Genomic DNA, 18,344 nt, shown 5'->3' with positions numbered 1-18,344 from the left:
GGTATGAGGGGAGGGGGCTACTGCGCAGGATCAAAGTAAGCTGCAGAAAGTTGTGAACTTAAGTCAGCTCCATCATGGGCAGTATCCAGGACATCTTCAGGGAGCGGTGTCCCAAAAAGGCAGCACCCATCATTAAGGACCCACACCACCCAGGGCATGCCCTTTTCTCACTGTTACCCAGGACGTGCCCTTTTCTCACTGTTACTCAGGACGTGCCCTTTTCTCACTGTTACCCAGGACGTGCCCTTTTCTCACTGTTACCCAGGACGTGCCCTTTTCTCACTGTTACCATCAGGGAGGAGGTACAGGAGCCTGAAGACACACACTCAACAATTCAGGAACAGCTTCTTCCCCTCTGCCATCCAATTTCTGAATGGACATTGAACCCACGAACACTTCACTCTCACTACTTTTTAATTTCAATTTTTGCACTACTTGTTTAATTTAACTATTTAAAATATAAATTAACTGTAATACACTTTTTTATTCTATTGCATTGAACTGCTGCCGCAAAGACAACAAATTTCACGACATATGCCAGTGATATTAAACCTGATTCTGACTCTGACATGGATAGAGAATTGGTTACTGAACAAAGGGCAAAGATGAGAATAAACAAGATTTCTCAGCTTGACCGGCTGTGACAAGTGGGGTACCTCATCCACAGTCATTCACCGTCTGTATCTTTAGACCAGGGGTTCCCAACCTGGGGAGCACTGACCCCCTCTGTTAATGGTAAGGGTCCATGGCATAAAAAAAGGTCGGGAACAAAAATGTCACGTTTTCCAAGTTTGCTGACAACTCTAAACCAGGCAAGATGAGAAGCGAGGAAACTTCTAGGGGACACAGATGAGCTGAGAGGGCAAGACCATGGCAGACAGATCGAAATATTTTTAAAATTAGGTGCCTAACTAAAGCTCTCCCTTCGGCCTACACAATGCTCGTACCATTTCATTCTGTGCATATTCATGTCTATCTAAGAGCCTTGACTATTGTTATGCTGAGCACATTGGCACCAGGAAGTGCGGCGACATTTATGGGCCTTCCCCAGCACCTCCTTGGGTTGTGTTGGTAACGCAAATGACACATTTCATTGTAGGCTTTTATCATTTCTTTATTGGCCCTTCGAGCCGAGCCACTCAGCAACTCCCGATTTAACCCGAGCCTAATCGCGGGACAATTCATGGTGATCTTTTAACCCACTGACTGGTATGACTTTGGACTGTGGGAGGGAACTGGAGCACCCGGGGAAAACCCCAGCATTCCACGGGGAGGACGTACAGACGACGAAGGAATGCACTCCAGCCTCCGACGCCCCGAGCTGTAACAGGGCAGCGCTAACCGCTACACCGCCGTGACGCCCGAATGTTTCGAAGTCCATGTTATATACAAGTGAATCTGCATCCCGCAGTGCATTCCAGCGACCCACCACTGTTAGAGATAGCTTGCCTCGCACATCTCCTTTGAACTTACCCCCTCTCGTCTGAAACGCATGCCCTTTGAGCGTTACTGGGGCTGCATTCCTCAGTCAAAACATCTCTTCACTCCCGTGACGTGCCTCGTAGCTGTTACAAAGTCAGTAGTGAATCTAGAGGTGATCCCCCCACCCCCCAGCACACATCACAAGCTACTCCTCCAACCTCTTGTACCTGGTGTATTTTTAAGGTCGATCTGGTTAATGCTGGCAGGGAATTCAGTAAAGCTGCTCTTTGCTAGCCCTGATGATCGTAGAATGCCAATACCATGTGGGTGGGATTTATGACAGGAACTGGTCACGTCCAAGGGAGAAAATTACAATGCAGAGCAAGGCCAAGAAACCAGTACAGTACAAAATATCCAAGAACACAGCGTGCAGTCTGGCTGCACCTTTTCCAGTCCTGCAGGACAGCAGTGAGATGGTTTCTGGGAATGACTGCAAACTCGTACGGATGTGGTGAGGTAGTGGCGTCCTGCCCGGGCTCAGTTTCCTGCAGCAAGTGGGCACAGAACCAGTACAGGACGGGAGAGGCAGAGGCCAGGAACCTGGTGATGACCTGCGTAGGAGGCAAGAGAATTATCAGTTATTTCACATCATGCAGTGATGCAAATGCTGAAAATCGTAAGTAACAGAAATGTTCAGCAAATCCAGCAGTGTGTGTGGAAAGAGGAAAGGGTTGGTTTGTTAAATCTGCCCTCACAACAGCTGTTGTCAGCTCCAGAGCCGATGGTGTGAGCCTCAGCGGAGACATTTCTTCGAATAAAACTGTACAAAATTATATTTTGTAATCTAAATTATAACAGAATCAATGAAAGACCATACCAACTGGTCTTTTGCACACTGATTGAACGCCCAGTTGTTGCAGTCTTTCATTGATTCCAGTTTAGTTATTATTCTATTATCGATTTATTGAGAATGCCCGCAAGAAAATAAATCAAAAGGTTGCATATGGTGACATATGTACTTTGGTAATAAATTTACTTTGAACATCATATAACAAGCAGTTCTCAGAAAGTTAGAATGCATTCTAATTTTGTTTCAAATCACTACGGAAGTGGCATTTTTGATCCTTTCAAAAGCTTGAGAAAAGGGAAGTCATGAGACCAAGGAATGAGAATATCAGTTTGGAGAGTGGAAGATATTGGGAGTGATCAGACAATTAGTATTAGGTTGGGTCGGTTACTAATGGCTGGGAGGGATAAACAGAAGAGATGTTTGATGGCAATGGGGTGCAAGTCCAGGACGGAAGAACTAAGATTGGATTGTGTATTAGAATAGCTAGGGAGCAAGGAGGGTGCTTGAATTAGCCGAGATCTTCATGGATGTGGAAGTGAGGGTCTGACCTTGGAGGATCAGAGGTGGTGAGGATTAACAACTTTAAATTCCTCGGTGTTACTATTTCAGAGGCCCTGTCCTGGGGCCAGCACACAAGTGCAATTACGAAGAATTCATGGCAGCACCTCTACTTACTTAAGAGTTTGCGAAGATACAGCACGACATCTAAAACCCTGGCTAACTTCTATAGTGGAGAGTATATTGACTGGCTGCATCACAGACTAGTCTGGAAACACCAATGCCCTTGAATGGAAAATCCTACAAAAGGAGTGGACACAGCCCAGCCCATCGTGAGTAAAGCCACCCCCCCCCAACCTTTGACCACTTCTCCATGAAACACTGTCGTAGAAAAGCAGCATCCTTCGTCAGGGACACCCACCACCTCGGACACGCTCCCTTCTCACTGCTGTCATCGGGAAGATGGTACAGGAGCCTCAGGACTCGCACCACCAGGTTCAGGAACAGGAACTCCTCAACCATCAGGCTCTCGAACCAAAGGGGGTAACTTCACTTGCCCCATCATTGAAGTGTTCCCACAACCAATGGACTCACTTTCGAGGGCGCTTCATCTCATGTTCTCAATATTAAATAAATTTATTGAGTGTGCCCACAATGAGTCTCAAGGTTGTACTGAACATGGTGACAGACATGTACTCTGATAATCAATTTACTTTGAACAAACCTCTAAGCTAGCAAATGATTTGGGAACAGATAGGAAAGTGGGATTAGACTGGAGAATATTAATGGATGCGGGAAACTCCTTGTGAATTTTCACATCACATTGTGTATACCGTGCTTTTGTGGTCACAGTTCTCACCTGGATGTGCATGAAGCAAACACCAAATGCCAACAGCGCTGTTGCATGAACAACATAGACGAACACACCACGACTGTGGAAGCCAGATGGTGGTTTTCCATCCCTCTCTCTCTCCCCCTTCGGCGTTTTGTGGGTCAGACCCAGGCGGATGCAATACCAAGGATCGACGAGTATGTACTGCCGGGCTGCCCATACACCCAGAGCTATGATCGGGAACGCAAGCAGGAAGTTGGGAAGCTGCCGGAGCTGGTAATATCTCATGAAGCCCACGTCCCAGTAGGTATCCTGAATGTAGGAGTATATGATGGGGTACCGGTGATGACACCAGCTGGGTACGGCTCTGTCCTTATCTGGGACACGGTAGTCCTTCTCCGTGGCCAGCTGCAGCAGATGTTGAGGAACGCTCAAAACAGGGCTCACCGTCGACCTACAGAATGTCAGGTATCCATAATACTGAAAGAGGGCAAAGGGCAAAATGATCACTACTGACCCCCCGGTCACCAACAGTACCCTTCGGAGGATTGGGCCCAAGCACTGGTGCCAGTCTTTCCGTGCAAACTTCAGCTCGGGTCTCGGGTACAAAAGGCAGTGCTTTAGCTGGGAGTGAAACAGAAATCCTGCGTTTACGATCCCATTGGAGCGTGCTGCTGTAGACAAGGCGAAGAGAAGGCAGCTGGTCAGAGGCTGTGCCTTCTCAAGATACAGCATTCCACCGAAGGCCAGCAGTGCGAACATGCTTTCGGAATAGGCAGCTGACATAAAGACGCTTGCAGGGTTCAGGCAGAAGAGGAGGCTGGACACAGCCGCCAGCCTGCGATCGCGGAGCACAGCAAGACCCAGATGGTAGAGGACGACCGCAGAGAGCACGAACAGCCCGGTGTTCAGAAGCGTCGAGGCGAGCAGCAGCCGGCTGTGAAGACTAAGCCACCGCTCGAGCGGTCGAAGGGCCGTCTCTGCCAGGGCCCGGACGCTCAGCGGAAACAGCGGGAAGAAGGCAAAGTTTTGCTCGTAGACGTAGCCGAACTCTGCAATGAACAGGAAGTGCTGAGCATCCCAGCAAGAGAAACCACCCAGCAGAAACTCCAGCAACACGTCACCAGTGCTTGGACTGTGCAATGGGGGCACACGGAACGCGTCTGCTCTGTGATCAGGAATCAGAGAATTAAACACTATCTGGAAAAGAACAACAGATGAGGTAAATATCCCTCCAGCAGGTAAATATTACATAAACATATTCAAACTATATCAATCACTGGGATTCAAGTGCACCTGCAAACCCTGAAAATTACTGTGCTGGGGAACAATTATATCTCGTGCTGTCATTGATAATAAAATCAAATAACTGGGCCCAGAACACGCACACTCTTTCAATTCAAACATTCTTTTTATTTTACTTGTGCTCTAGAACAGCATGGTCCCTGTCACCCACACTGTTCTGACGCCTGAACAGAAAACCGCTGTTTTTACACAGAATTGGCTCACCAGTTACAGATAGTGATCATTGTAAATTGAATATGTTTGAATTCCTTACTCACAAGATCAATCGCAATTCACAGTCGAAGCTTCAAGTGGACAGCTGATGATGTTCTGAGTTAGCTAAGACAATTGTCTCACATCCTTCCATTTTTCCCTACCACGTCTGTCTCTGTCACCCTCCATTATGTCAAACAGGGGCTCCCAACCCTTTTTAAAACCGCGAACCCCGGGTTGGCAATCCCTGGTGTAAAGGGATGCTATATAGCTCTCCGGGTCATCGAAGCACGCAAGCCTCCAAATCGTGACAGGGGTGTGGTCCCCTTGGAGCAAGTTAGATTTTTAACACGGCGTGCCTTGGTTTGGAGGCTGTAGAACTGAGGCACTCAAAACAAACAGCTCCTGGATCCCTTCACTTCGCGGACAGAGCAGGAACAGTGAGCTACAAGGCTCGGTAACCCTACGGTTCCCAAACACAGAGAATCAGCACCTTCAAAAAGTATACACATGGGAAAGCCCGCACCTTCAGGAACACACAAAGTGCATTCATGTACCTATGAATTCATCCATTTATGAATGTCATTAAATCAAAGCTATTAAACTCAACTTCAATAATTTTTGATTTTTTTGTACCCAATTAATTTTATAAAGCTCCTGAGAAATGGTCCATGACATTTAACTACATTAAGAATAGTTAACAGTTAATAATAAAAATAGTTAAAATGTTGTGTAGCACTCCCCAGCAGCTTTGTAACATTAAATAGACACAATAACAAAGTATTATTGAGGCTGAGGGTAATAGTTTTGATTTAATGAGCTTCATTAAGGATAATAAAAAATGAGTTTTAGGGATGATATTCTTACAATTTAAGATCTAGATTGCTAAAGGCACCACCACCAAAGGTAGAGCAATTAATATCAGGAATGTGCAAGGAGGAAGGAGAACAGAAATTTCAGAGGGGTGGGGTAGGGCTGGGGTCTCTACCAAAGGAGGTGTAAGGTGCTCCTTCCCTCCGCTAGCCTACAGGTCACCCTTGGGCCAGGTGTAGCACCTGCTTAGTCCCCAGATCGGGGTCACGTGAATCCATGGGAGCAGGTGGTGGACGGTTGTCTGAGCAGTTGGTGCACATCACATCCTGGTTATGCGACCAGTGATGCCAGGCAGACAATCTCTGAAGGGTATTGATAATGGCTGGGGTCACCTGTCTTGTAAAGACACTGCCCAGAAGGCAATGACAAACCACTCCTGTAAAAAATTTTCCCCAGAACACTCGTGTCACGGAAAGACCATGATCGCTCATGTCATACAACATGGCACATGATGATGATGTGCTTTTACTGTTTCCCTGGGCAGAGAATTCCACAGATCACTAATCCCTGGGAAAAGAAATTCTTCCTCTTCTCAATTCTAAATCTAATTCCCTGAATCTTGAGGCAGTATCCCCTAGTTCTAGTCTCACCTTCCAGTGGAAACTACTTTCTAGATTAGAAGTTGCAAAATAGAAACAGTGTAGATTCTCAGAACCGGGACAAAACACATACCATAAATACTCCTGGTATTTATTGTGGAGGGTTAATACCAGTTCAGACTTGATTGACCAAATGATCTGTTTCTTTATGGTAATTCTTGTTTGACGGTGACACACCTGCATTTCCAGAACTGATGATGACAACAACCTGACTGAAATTGCAGTTGGAACTGGAGAGATGTAGAATAAAACTCCCATGATATTGGCTCGTCAGATACCTCCAGGTGAGAACAGCAGAGGTGTAAAGCCAGAGTGGTTAGTGTAACACTTTTACAGTGCCAATGACCCCGGTTCAATTCGGCCATTGTCTGTAAGGAGCTTGTATGTTCTCCCTATGAGCATGTGGGTTTCCTCTCACCTTCCAAAGATGTACAGATTTGACAATGAGAGGACTGAATTAGAAACTAACCTGGAAAAAGATGGCCAGGATTCTGGAGAGAAGGGCAAAGTGCACAACCAATTGGAGGTCAGATCGCACCATTTTGCTGGGGCAAAAGTCCAGCACTGTTCCTCTTGCAGCCGATTCCAGTCACCTCACGATTCTCAAAACTCAATTAAAGAGCATTGCAGGGAACATTCCAGAACAGAAATAACGTAAACAGTGAAGAGCATCGGTGCCGACTCTGAAACAGAGAGGAGTTAGTTAAGGCACTCTTCTCAACCGATCTTCGTGTGCACACAGGAACTTAAACTGTACACAACAGGTTGTCACCCTCTACCTCGCTGGCATGTTAAATATATTTCACGATTGCAAACAATCACATTTCCGTTTCTGGTTTCTGATACGGACAGAGTTTGTGACGATTTGCCCGCAGTTTTTAAAACTGGCCTATTTGTACTGTTTTTATTGAAGAAATTATTAATTCACTATGTCAAATTCCAAAGGAGCAAGGGGTGTGAGGTGCCAAAGAACTGCTGGTTCATTTAAACTGGAATGCCTTAATGCAACAGTAGAAACTGCTACACTGAAAGTTCATGAGGTCAGGAAATGCAACTATGAGAAATATTTATGTACAATACAGAAACTGGTGTTACCTGTGTGTATTGTCGCAATGCAAAAGTTGTTGGAGAATTTGCAAGTGGGAAGGAGTGGACTGATATTTGGAAACTTCACTTTTTAAATCCTTCATTACCCACTACAGGCCTACTATTTATGTTTTGTAAGAGTGCAGATGAATGAGAGCGAAAATGATCAAACCCAGAGGAGATCAAAGTTTTATTGAGTGCTTTGCTGGCTGTTAAAATGAATACCTCTATAGATAAAATTCAGTGTGCACGTGCTGTGGATAGTCAACCTACAGGATGTTAGGATGTGGGAGGAGAATAGAAGACTTGGAGAAAATCCACACAATCACAAGGAGAATGTGTAAACTCCATGCATAGCACAAGATTTTTGCGCACACTGGCCATTACAAATTAGAGGGAACATTATTCTCACCCACACACATCTCAGCCTCTGCAATTCCTGTGACCTGCTCAAAGAAAATTAAACTAATCCCTCCAGGTAAATGTAATCATTCACCCTGAGCACACCCCAATAAGAGTGAATTCCTTGATTCCCGGCACACTATTACGGTGTAATGGTTTGCTCAGGACAGGATACTGAACTTTGCAATAGCAGAGTATCCAGACCCCCCATACTCAATGCAGCTGAGCCTGAACCAGGAAAACAAAGCAGATCTAAAGGGGCGTGAATACCACGGGAGGATCTCGCAGCCTTTCATTCATCAGAAGCCGGGTTAGGAGGGGTAGCCCGTGGTTTGGGGAGTGGTCCGACAAGTTGCAGGAGATTGATCAGAGTTACAAGTTCTGTTATTGCTGGTACTTTGGGACACGGGGGGGTGGGGGAGAACTCAGTGGGCCCCCACGGGTCAGGGGAGGCTTTCGGGACGGTGACACCACCACATCCCACAGCCAGCAGGGCAGCCTTCCCCGGGGTCGGGGCGCCCCTTCAGACGGGGATTAGCGCTCCCCACCCGGACAAGGGGTGCCCCCCGCCCCGGTGACGGGGATCCTCGGGCTGCGGCGCTGGACGCCGTCGTTATGGCGATATAGTACTTCCGTTTCCTACTGGAAGCGGCGTCTTTCGTCGGACGCTTGAGGCCGAGCGAAGGGCTACACGGCGCCACCTTGCCCCCCCCACTGGGCCTTGACCGATGCCTCGGAGTTGCCGTCCACAGCTCCGCCTCCCCCCGATCCCCACTCACCGCTGGCGACGCCGCCACCGAACACACGGACTCACCGGGCCTTCGCCGATAACTTCCGGAATAATGCCGCGTGGCCTGATGGGATTCCTGGCGGCAAGAGGCCGGTGTGGTGGCCATTTTTAATACTGGCAGTAATTACACTCCAGTGGCGGAAGTGCAAAGCGGGGTCTTTGGTGTTCTTATGTCTCGGGAAGAAACAATTGATTCGGGAGCTTTCAGCGGGGATCCCAAAAACAAAGATCACAGTGGCAGGAAATTGACAAATGTGTGTTCACGGTTATTAAACTTGATGCCCTTCACCAACTGCATGGCGGCAGTGGTGCAAAGCCACCGGGTCTCTGCCCTGAACTACCAGCCCCTGTAACACGTGTATTGAATGTTATATCGGGACCCGAACCATCGTTCTTTCTGTGATGGTGCCATTGTTTCACAAGACTAACTGCAGGCTCCTAGGGCAACGTGTTTACACTGAAGACAATTTCAGGAGGTGGTGATTTGAAATAAAACAGTAAATTTAACTTTCAGAACCAACTATTGATGCAGATTACACAATAAAGCTGATATTCTGTTTTCAGAAATCCCAGCGTTGTGGCATCTGACTAACCAGGTGATAATTGCTGCTCCCAAACTCACCCAGTCCCCACACTCGCTTTAAATCCCTGTACCCATATTCCCATCCAATTTATCTGGCTCCCCATTACTCCCTTTCAACTGCCCAGCATCTATTTCCTGTGCTTCTTTAAACCAGGGGTTCCCAACCTTTTTTTTAATGCCATGGACCCCTGCCATTAACTGAGAGGGCCACAGACCCCCAAGTTGGGAACCCCTGTTTAACAAAATCTGGTTCAGTGGCAATCGTTTTAAATACACTGAGACATCAAATAACATCAAATAATGCAGAAAGTTTCCTGTCAACACCACTCAAGTCCCAAGTGCATTCAATTATTAGCGTTCTAGAAGGATGACAGCTGGCTCTGAAATCAGTACTGTGAATTAAGTATATCTGTTAATATTTTAAATCACTCACTAGTACCTGCATCTTGTGCTAAATAAGGAAGTATGCCTTAAACCGGGGGTTCCCAATGCTTTTTATGCCATGGACAATCTCATTAACTGAGGGGTCTGTGGCCCTCAGGTTGGGAACATCTGCATTAAATTAGGGATTCCCAACCTGGGATGAAAAAGGCTGTGTGATGAAATGATGAATTTCAGACTCCTCACCTGAAACGGATCACTGGATCCCAGCACACATCCTTCCGCTATGAGATACCAAAAGACAAGAGAAGAAATAGAACCACAAAATTTCCAAACAAAAGAATTATCTACAGAATAGAGAGAGGGGGGAAGGAGGAGTGTTACGTTTTGTAACTTCAGAACATTAAACTAACTCAAAGTTAGACCCGGTCTTCCTTTGAATTCTTTTAATGTTTTCAAAGTTCTAAGTAGATTTATTATCAAAGGAAATCTATGTCACCATATATAACCCTGAGATTCATTTTCCTGTGGGCATACTCAGCAAATCTATAGAATAGTAACTGTAACAGAATCAATGAAAGATCAACCAGAGTGCAGAAGACAACAAACTGTGCAAATGCAAATATAAATGAATAGCAATAAACAAGAACGTGAGATAAAGAGTCCTTAAAGTGAGATCATTGGTTGTGGGAACATCTCAATGATGGGCAAGTGAGTGTAGTTATCCTCTTTTGTTCAACAGCCCGATGGTTGAGGGGTAGTATCTGTTCCTGAACCTGGTGGTGTGAGTCCTGAGGCTCCTGTAGCTTTTACCTGATGGCAGCAATGAGAAGAGAGCGTGTCCTGGGTGGTAGGAATCTCTGACGATTTCCAGTGACGACACTTCGTGTAGATATGCTCAATGGTGGGGAGGGCTTTATCCATGTGCCTTGTGGCGTATCGGATAGTAACTTTGCCATTTCTTTACCATTTGTCTGATTTTTACAGGGCCGAGTTGCCAGCTCAATGGATGGAAAGCATGCAAGGAGCAGGCCAGATTCAAACCGGGGCCCATTCAACTCCAAGTCTGGTGCTGATGTCACTACGCCACCGGCCAGCTGAGGAGGGGAAGGTGGCTAGTATGAAAAGGTGAAGGGAAGGGTGGAGTAAGAGCTGGCAGGTGATAGGTGGCTCATCGACCTGCTACACCACAGAACCGGCCATGGCGACTGCCGTCACGCCATGAAATCAGTCCGGAAGAGACAGTAATGCAAAAGGATGCAGAGCCGCCTGGGGGTTATAAACACAGATCCTGCAGATGCCAGAAATCCAGGGCAACACACGCACAAAGTTAGAGGATCTCACCAGGTCAGGCAGCAACTGTGGAGAAGAGTAAACGGTTGACGTCTTGGGATGAGACCCTTCTTCAGGACTGAGAAGGGAGGGAGAAGATGCCAGAATAAAACATTGGGGGGGCAGAAGGGGAAAGAGGACCGAGTCTGGGTGAGAACGTGGCTGAAGAGTGAGAGGGCAGCAGATTTAACAATTATCTAAAACGTGGATACACTTCACAGATTATAATTAATTAGACCTGCCAGTCACTGGTAATGCCAGGCTGAAGCCACCATCGTTCAATGATTCAACAACTACAACATGTAGATTGTCTCTTGTTTGCAGTGTCAGAGGAGGAATATTGACAGTCACCATTTTCCCTCGAGCTCTCTGTCAGAGTACTGAATGAATCGTTGCTACAGCTGGCGCACATCGGGATCAGGAGAAAAGAACTGTCCACTTGCTCTGCTTGGCAAGAGGACATGGCTGAAAACTCTGTAAGCAGACAGATATTGAAATAATAAACACAAGAGATTCCGCTGGAAGATGCTGGAAGCCCAGAGTAACTCACACACACAAAATCCTGGAGGAACTCAGCAGGTCAGGCAGCACCTATAGAAATGAATAAACAATTGGCAATTCAGGCTTCATCAGGGCTGGAAAGGAAGAGGAAAGGCATCAGAATAAAAAGGTGGGCAGAGGGGGAGGAGGACTAGCTAGAAGGCGATAGATCTACTTTTTAAACTGATAATTAAATATAAATTAATGCTGACAAACTGTTCCATCTACCTCTCGTTGTATTCCTACAATTGGACAATTATGTTGGTTCCTGCTTGCTTGAGTTGGCCCCGTCTGGGACCTGGTATTGATGCATTTCCATGAGGTAGGGAAGAGGTGGGTAAAGCTGCAAAGCAGGGGAGGTTTGAGATCAGATTCTCCCCTCTCCTAGATGAGCTGCCAACCACAGCTGACCAGCCCCATCTGCCCGGAGCAACTGGCTTTAAGGCGCCAGTAACTCCTTCTCCTGTCAGTAGAAACCGATCCGCCAGGCTTAGTCACATTGTGAAATTAGTGGTTTTGCAGCAGCACATTGCAATGCATAATAATAAAAACATAAATTACAATAAATATTTAAAAAATTAAATGAATTAACTAGTGTAAAAAGAGAGGAAAAATAATTGAAAAGGTAGTGAGGTTCATTGTCCATTCAGAAATCTGATGGAAGAGGGGGAGAAGCTAAAACGTTGAGTGTGTGTCTCCTTGATGAGAAGAGGGCATGTGCTGGGTGATAGGGGTCTATAATGACAGACGCCACCTTAAGGTGCTGGGAGCTTCGGCTGAAGAAGTGCCAACTGCCGACCTGCAGAGGGCGCCAGCGGCACCAATCGGGGCACCGAGGCGCCGCTCAACGCTCGAAGTTACTTTCCCACCGAGCCGGAATGAACTGGCGTTAAGTCGTAAGCACACATGTACAGCGAGGGTGCCCGACACTTTTGTACGGTGCTGTATTCCTCAAACTTGTAAATCTGGCGGGAGCTAACCGTGCGGGGAATGGCGATGGTGGGGCAGAGCGGGGCCGGGAGGGGTCTGGGACAGGTGGCTGAGAAAGGGTGCCGGGGCCGGGGGGTTGACACCCAGTCCTGATACACCAGGCAAGCTCATTTGATTCCAAACAATTGGTGTTCCCCTTTTCCCAACTATCAGGTCCCCTCTTCCCAACTATTATTCCCCTCTCCCTGTCCCTTCCCACTCTCAGTCCCCAGTAGAGACCCATATCAGAATCAGGTTTATCGTCACTTACACGTCATGATTTTTTTGTGTGAGGCAGCAATACATAAAATTACTACAGTACTGTGCAAAAGCCTTAGGCGCCTTATATATAAAAGACACAGGATTAGGATTAACCCTCACCCTACTAAAACTTCTGCTCAGGAGTCAGGACTGTGTCTAGGGGAGACTTGCTATACTGTATTATGAGGCAAATCAGCTGTTGGGTTACTGGTGGGAACAAACGGATCCAGTTTCAGTGTATTTACAGGCTAACTGAAGCGCCTTCAATAACTCCAAAAGACTGAGGTTTGGTAAAATACTGAAAGGCTTTTATTCGCTGTACAATATGACCTCCATGGTGAGTGTCTGCCCGCTCCCCCCCCCTCCGACTGAGGGGGAGGGGCAAGGTGAAACACCTTTATACAGGGGCAGTCAGCAGAGGGGCATGTCCAGTTAACCCAGTTACTATATATATATACATAGTTTACCACACTAACAATGGCGGGTTTTGATTGGAGTCACCCAAGATTAAACACTGTAATATTGCAGGGTATCTTAGAACCAATAGACCTATGGGTTGCTGTAATGTAAAGGGTTCATCTTTGAGCTTGTCGAATGTCTCACCGCCACATCTTGGCCTGGAACGTCACAGAACTTTGATCACTACTATTGGGATACCACCTTGGGAAACAGGAAAGTTAGTTGAACGCAGGGAGGGAGTCGTGAAGAGTGGTGACAAGTGATGACTGGCTCTGATTCGGTGCGATGCATTGGTTCACTTCACTGCAGTATTTCATATCAGGTGGAGGGGGCGTCATGTTAGAGCGGCCCGAGAGCTTGGTGGGGAGGGAGGGGTAGATTCTCAGGGCCCCTGTATTCAACTAGCTTTCATGTTTCCGGGATGACCCCACCGTAGGACTGCATTCCCGTGGTGATATTCCAATACAAGTCGCAGATGGAACGGGAGGTGTACTGCACCGAGAAGCCCCTGCACACCTAGATAAGTGTTTAATACTTGCTGTTCCATCCTAATAAACCGAGTATAGACAGGAACACTGAACCAGACATGAATACAGCCTAACAAAACTATAATTAAACTTGGAACTTGATCATTGCAGTTTGCGTCTTTCTGCCGTGTTGATGCCATTGCATAGAAGATTGTACTGGTGACAACAGACTGGTAGAACGTGTGAAGGCGAGGCCTGCATACTCCAAAGGAGCTCAGTCTCCTCAGGAAGTAGAGGCGACTCTGGACCTTCTTATACACAGCCTCTGTGTTGGTGCTCCACTCATGTCTGCCATTCAGGTGCACCCCCAGGTAATTGTAGGTCCTCACCATCAATCGTAACAGGGAGCAGTGGAGGCTTAGTCTTCTGAAAGTCCATCACCGTCTCCTTTGTCTTACCTCTGGTCTCAAGACAAATCTGTCAGGGCCCCAATTTCCTCCCTTGTCTCCTATGGCAATTTTTGACACATCTCGTCAGCCCTGGGGTTTTGTTCTTTTTTTTGCCCAGTAAAACACCCTGTACCTTCTTTTTAATAGTAACAGATCCCAGAATTTCACCACTCATCTCCCTAAATCTTCCAGTCTCAATGTTGAGTATGCAATCTGGATAGGAAGGTATACAGGCATTGATTAGAGATGGCTTTATCGTAGAGATGTAGGAGTAGAGGTGACGTAGACGGGAAACAGCTGTGCATCTGGACTGGGAGTCTTGTGGAAGGTGTCATTAAGGGAAGCTGAGGTGTACGGGGTGTCCAGGGAGGGGTAGCACCTCTAGTGGAGGGGCTCGTTGTAATTATTCTGGGCACTCAGATCTCACCTGCGGCTCCAAGTAGCTGTTTGCACGTGCTAGCGGCCACACTGGGGTACACCGCTTTGACGGGCAGGCTAAAGCGGGTGGGGATAACCAGTGGGCCTGTCCTAGTGTGTGAATCAGCTCCGGCAGACTGGGCAGATGACACCTACAGTAAAATTCAACGGGCAGGAAGGCAATTCTGCAAAACTCCATGGACAGCAAAGGACAAGAAAAGGTACAGAATACATCGTGGACATCCACTGAAACTAAAGATGACCCCTGCTGTGACGACAACTCATACCACTGGACCTGGATGTCTGAGGTCAAGAGAGTGGAAATGCCCAGTGCGACGGCTTTTCCACTTTGTAAACTCTCCCGCACAGTTTTCCTGTCATTGTCGGATACGGCGGACAAGCACCAAGTCAGGGAAGACACAAGGACAGTGATCACACAAGATAAGGAGCTTGACAAATTGAGATGGAGCTTGGAAGAGACGAGGATGAAAAGCTGCTTCACGAGGAGCATCTTTGAGAAACAGGAAGGACATGCATTTTGTGCAAAGTCATTTAAACTTCAACAGTGCTGGACAAACATGTTAGGAGCTTGTCAGACTCAACTTGTTTGATGTGTTGACTTTCATCAATATCCAGTACTTGCTTGACCACCACATTTGAATCTGCCTTCACGATGGCCTCTAATAGAGCATTTCAACCATGATAACCCTTAACAATTTCCTCTGTCCCAAGAAGAACCTTAGTTATTTTAGTAAACCTCTCTTACATCCACTTTAAAGATGTCCCACCCCACCTTTCCTAAAGAGTGACACACAGAACCCAAACCAATATTCCAATGGGTGGGTGATTGACTGACTGGGTAAGTGGGTGGGTAGGTAGGTTGATAACTTTTTTGCTTTATATCCATACCACTATAAATCTCAAGATCCCATACGCTTTTTCCTTCTGGAACCTGCTTTCTTAACCCGTCCCGCCATATTCAACAAATCATGCATGTGCCACGAGGGAACATGAAAATATGAAATATACCCAATACATCGTACACAGTTAGAATTCCTCTTCTCATTTTCCTAATCTGTAATGCTTCATATTTCACACCATTAAGCTTCATTTACCATCTATTAGACCGTTGATATCTCCTCAAAGTCTACTGCTGTGCATTACACCTTCAGCTTTTTTCCATTTACAGATTTGAAAACTGTGCACTGGACACCAACTCATAGTCATAGTCATACTTTATTGATCCCAGGGGAAATTGGTTTTTGTTACGGTTGCACCATAAACAATAAATAGTAATAAAACCATAAATAGTTAAATAGTAATATGTAAATTACGCCAGGAAATAAGTCCAGGACCAGGGTGTCTGACCCTCCAAGGGAGGAGTTGTAAAGTTTGATGGCCACAGGCAAGAATGACTTCCTATGATGCTCTGTGTTGCATCTCGGTGGAATGAGTCTCTGGCTGAATGTACTCCTGTGCCCAACCAGTACATTATGTAGTGGATGGGAGACATTGTCCAAGATGGCATGCAACTTAGACAGCATCCTCTTTTCAGACACCACTGTCAGAGAGTCCAGTTCCATCCCCACAACATCACTGGCCTTACGAATGAGTTCATTGATTCTGTTGGTGTCTGCTACCCTCAGCCTGCTGCCCCAGCACACAACAGCAAACATGATTGCACTGGCCACCACAGACTCGTAGAACATCCTCAGCATCATCCGGCAAATGTTAAAGGACCTCAGTCTCCTCAGGAAATAGAGACGGCTCTGACCCTTCTTGTAGACAGCCTCAGTGTTCTCTGACCAGTCCAGTTTATTGTCAATTCGTATTCCCAGGTATTTGTAATCCTCCACCATGTCCACACCAACCCCCTGGAAGAAAACAGGGGTCGGCCGTACCTTAGCTCTCCTCAGGTCTACCACCAGCTCCTTAGTCTTTTTCACATTAAGCTGCAGATAATTCTGCTCACACCATGTGACAAAGTTTCCTACCATAGCCCTGTACTCAGCCTCATCTCCCTTGCTGATGCATCCAGCTATGGCAGAGTCATCAGAAAACTTCTGAAGATGACAAGACTCTGTGCAGTAGTTGAAGTCCGAGGTGTAAATGGTGAAGAGAAAGGGAGACATCTTAAGGAAAGGTTTTCGTACCATCTTCTGTTGTGCTGTTATTTTTTTGGGCCAGAGACAACCTCTCATTTCTGTTTCCTGGTCCTTACCCATTTCTACCGATGCTGCTACAAGCCCCTTTATTCCCCCGTGGCTTTAAATAGTGATGACAAACTAATAATTGGAAATTAAACTTTTTGAAACTCCATATACACATGTATCCTTCTGTAGCCTCAGTAAATAAACTATCAAGTTGGTTAGGATATGATTTGCCTTCAATATATCCATGTTCTCTGATCACACTTGGGACAAATAAATACATTTCTGTTTGATTGTTTTAATAACATTTACCACCTTCAAGGTTAGACTGATTGGTCAGTAATCATCCATATTGATTTTTTTTATGAAATAGGAGAAAACATTGGTCATTTTCCAGTCTGCAGACACCACCCCTGAATACACAGGCATCTGGACAGCTGTAATTTCCAAATACAAAGTCTGCAGGTGCTGGAAATCCAGATCAACTCACACAAAATGCTGGAGGAACTCAGCAGGTCAGGCAGCCTCTATGGAAATGAATAAACAGTCAATGTTTTGGGCCGAGACCCTTCATCAGGACTAGAAATGAAGTGGGGGGGGGGGAGCCAGAATGAAAAGGTGGGGGGAGAGGAAGGAAGAGAGCTGGAAGGTGATAGGCGAAGGCAGGTGGGAAGGAAAAGTAAAGGGCTCATAAAAGAGGAAGGAATCTGATAGGAAAGGAGAGTGGACCATAGGAGAAAGGGAAGGAGGAGGGGACCCAGGCCAGGAGGAGGTGAGAGGACAGAGTGGGGAATTGAAGAAGAAAAGGTGAGAGGGATTTTTTTTTACCTGAAGGAGAAATTGATCTTCATGCCGTTCGGTTGGGAGCTACCCAGATGGAAAATAAGGTATTGCTCCTCCACCCTGAGGGTGGCCTCATCTTGGCACAAGAGGAGATCAAGGACCTACATGTCAGAATAGGAATGGGAATCGGAATTAAAATGTTTGGCCACCGGGAATTTATTCTATTATCTGTATTTTCTTCCATTACTTTCCTCATTAACCTGAGATTAATTCCAGGGATGAGGTGCTTTGGCTTTTTACAAATGCAGGAACCTTTCATTTCTATCAGATTTAGGCCCCTCTTAAGTTCCAAGTACACCTTCCTTAAAGAGACTAATGGAAATGGTAAATTTAACTTCTCAGCCACATCCGAGTAGATTTTCTGTTAGGTCCCACCTCAACTCCAATAAATCTCCTGACTCACTCTATAGCCATTTTGGAACACCTCCTATCATAATCTCACCTGTCTCGTTTACTTTTTAAACTTCACCTCTGAACTTTATGTAATCAGAAACAAAGAAGATTCTGCAGATGCTGGGAATTCGGAGCAACATATACACACAAAAAAAAGCTGGAGGAACTCGGCAGGTCAGGTAGCATCCATGGAAATGAAAAAACATTCAATGTTCTGGGCCGAGACCTGAAGAAGGGTCACAGTCTGAAAC

At 46.3% G+C, this 18,344-nt stretch overlaps 1 protein-coding gene across 4 annotated transcripts; it reads right to left on the bottom strand.

Annotated features, from left to right (window-relative positions):
- Positions 1 to 583: 583 nt before the first annotated feature.
- pigv (phosphatidylinositol glycan anchor biosynthesis, class V) lies at positions 584 to 8,885 on the bottom strand. 4 transcript variants are annotated; one of them, XM_063033554.1, is made up of 4 exons: positions 8,839 to 8,885; positions 7,041 to 7,254; positions 3,630 to 4,802; positions 584 to 2,033 (listed from the first exon to the last, which is right to left on the bottom strand). In XM_063033554.1, the coding sequence occupies exons 2-4, from the start codon at positions 7,110 to 7,112 to the stop codon at positions 1,773 to 1,775; spliced, it is 1,506 nt and encodes a 501-aa protein (XP_062889624.1). In that variant the 5' UTR covers positions 7,113 to 7,254; positions 8,839 to 8,885; the 3' UTR covers positions 584 to 1,772. The 4 variants fall into 4 exon arrangements, with proteins under 4 accessions (XP_062889624.1, XP_062889627.1, XP_062889626.1 ...); XM_063033557.1 differs by lacking the exon at positions 8,839 to 8,885 and adding an exon at positions 8,703 to 8,817; XM_063033556.1 differs by lacking the exon at positions 8,839 to 8,885 and adding an exon at positions 8,330 to 8,619.
- Positions 8,886 to 18,344: the final 9,459 nt, after the last annotated feature.

The sequence above is a fragment of the Mobula hypostoma genome, chromosome 26 (genome assembly GCF_963921235.1).
Source record: "Mobula hypostoma chromosome 26, sMobHyp1.1, whole genome shotgun sequence".
In the NCBI taxonomy this organism is placed as follows: Eukaryota; Metazoa; Chordata; class Chondrichthyes; order Myliobatiformes; family Myliobatidae; genus Mobula; species Mobula hypostoma.
The sequence above is the reverse complement of the archived record's forward strand: the minus strand, read 5'-3'. Positions and strand labels throughout refer to the sequence as shown.

Excerpts from the sequence above, each read along its gene's own strand:
- pigv (XM_063033554.1), bottom strand. The coding sequence starts at position 7,112 with ATGGTGCGATCTGACCTCCAATTGGTTGTGCACTTTGCCCTTCTCTCC. Across the intron at positions 4,803-7,040 it reads TCCTGGCCATCTTTTTCCAG|ATAGTGTTTAATTCTCTGAT; the intron begins GTTAGTTTCTAA and ends GTTCTTTTCCAG. Across the intron at positions 2,034-3,629 it reads TTTGCTTCATGCACATCCAG|GTCATCACCAGGTTCCTGGC; the intron begins GTGAGAACTGTG and ends CCTCCTACGCAG.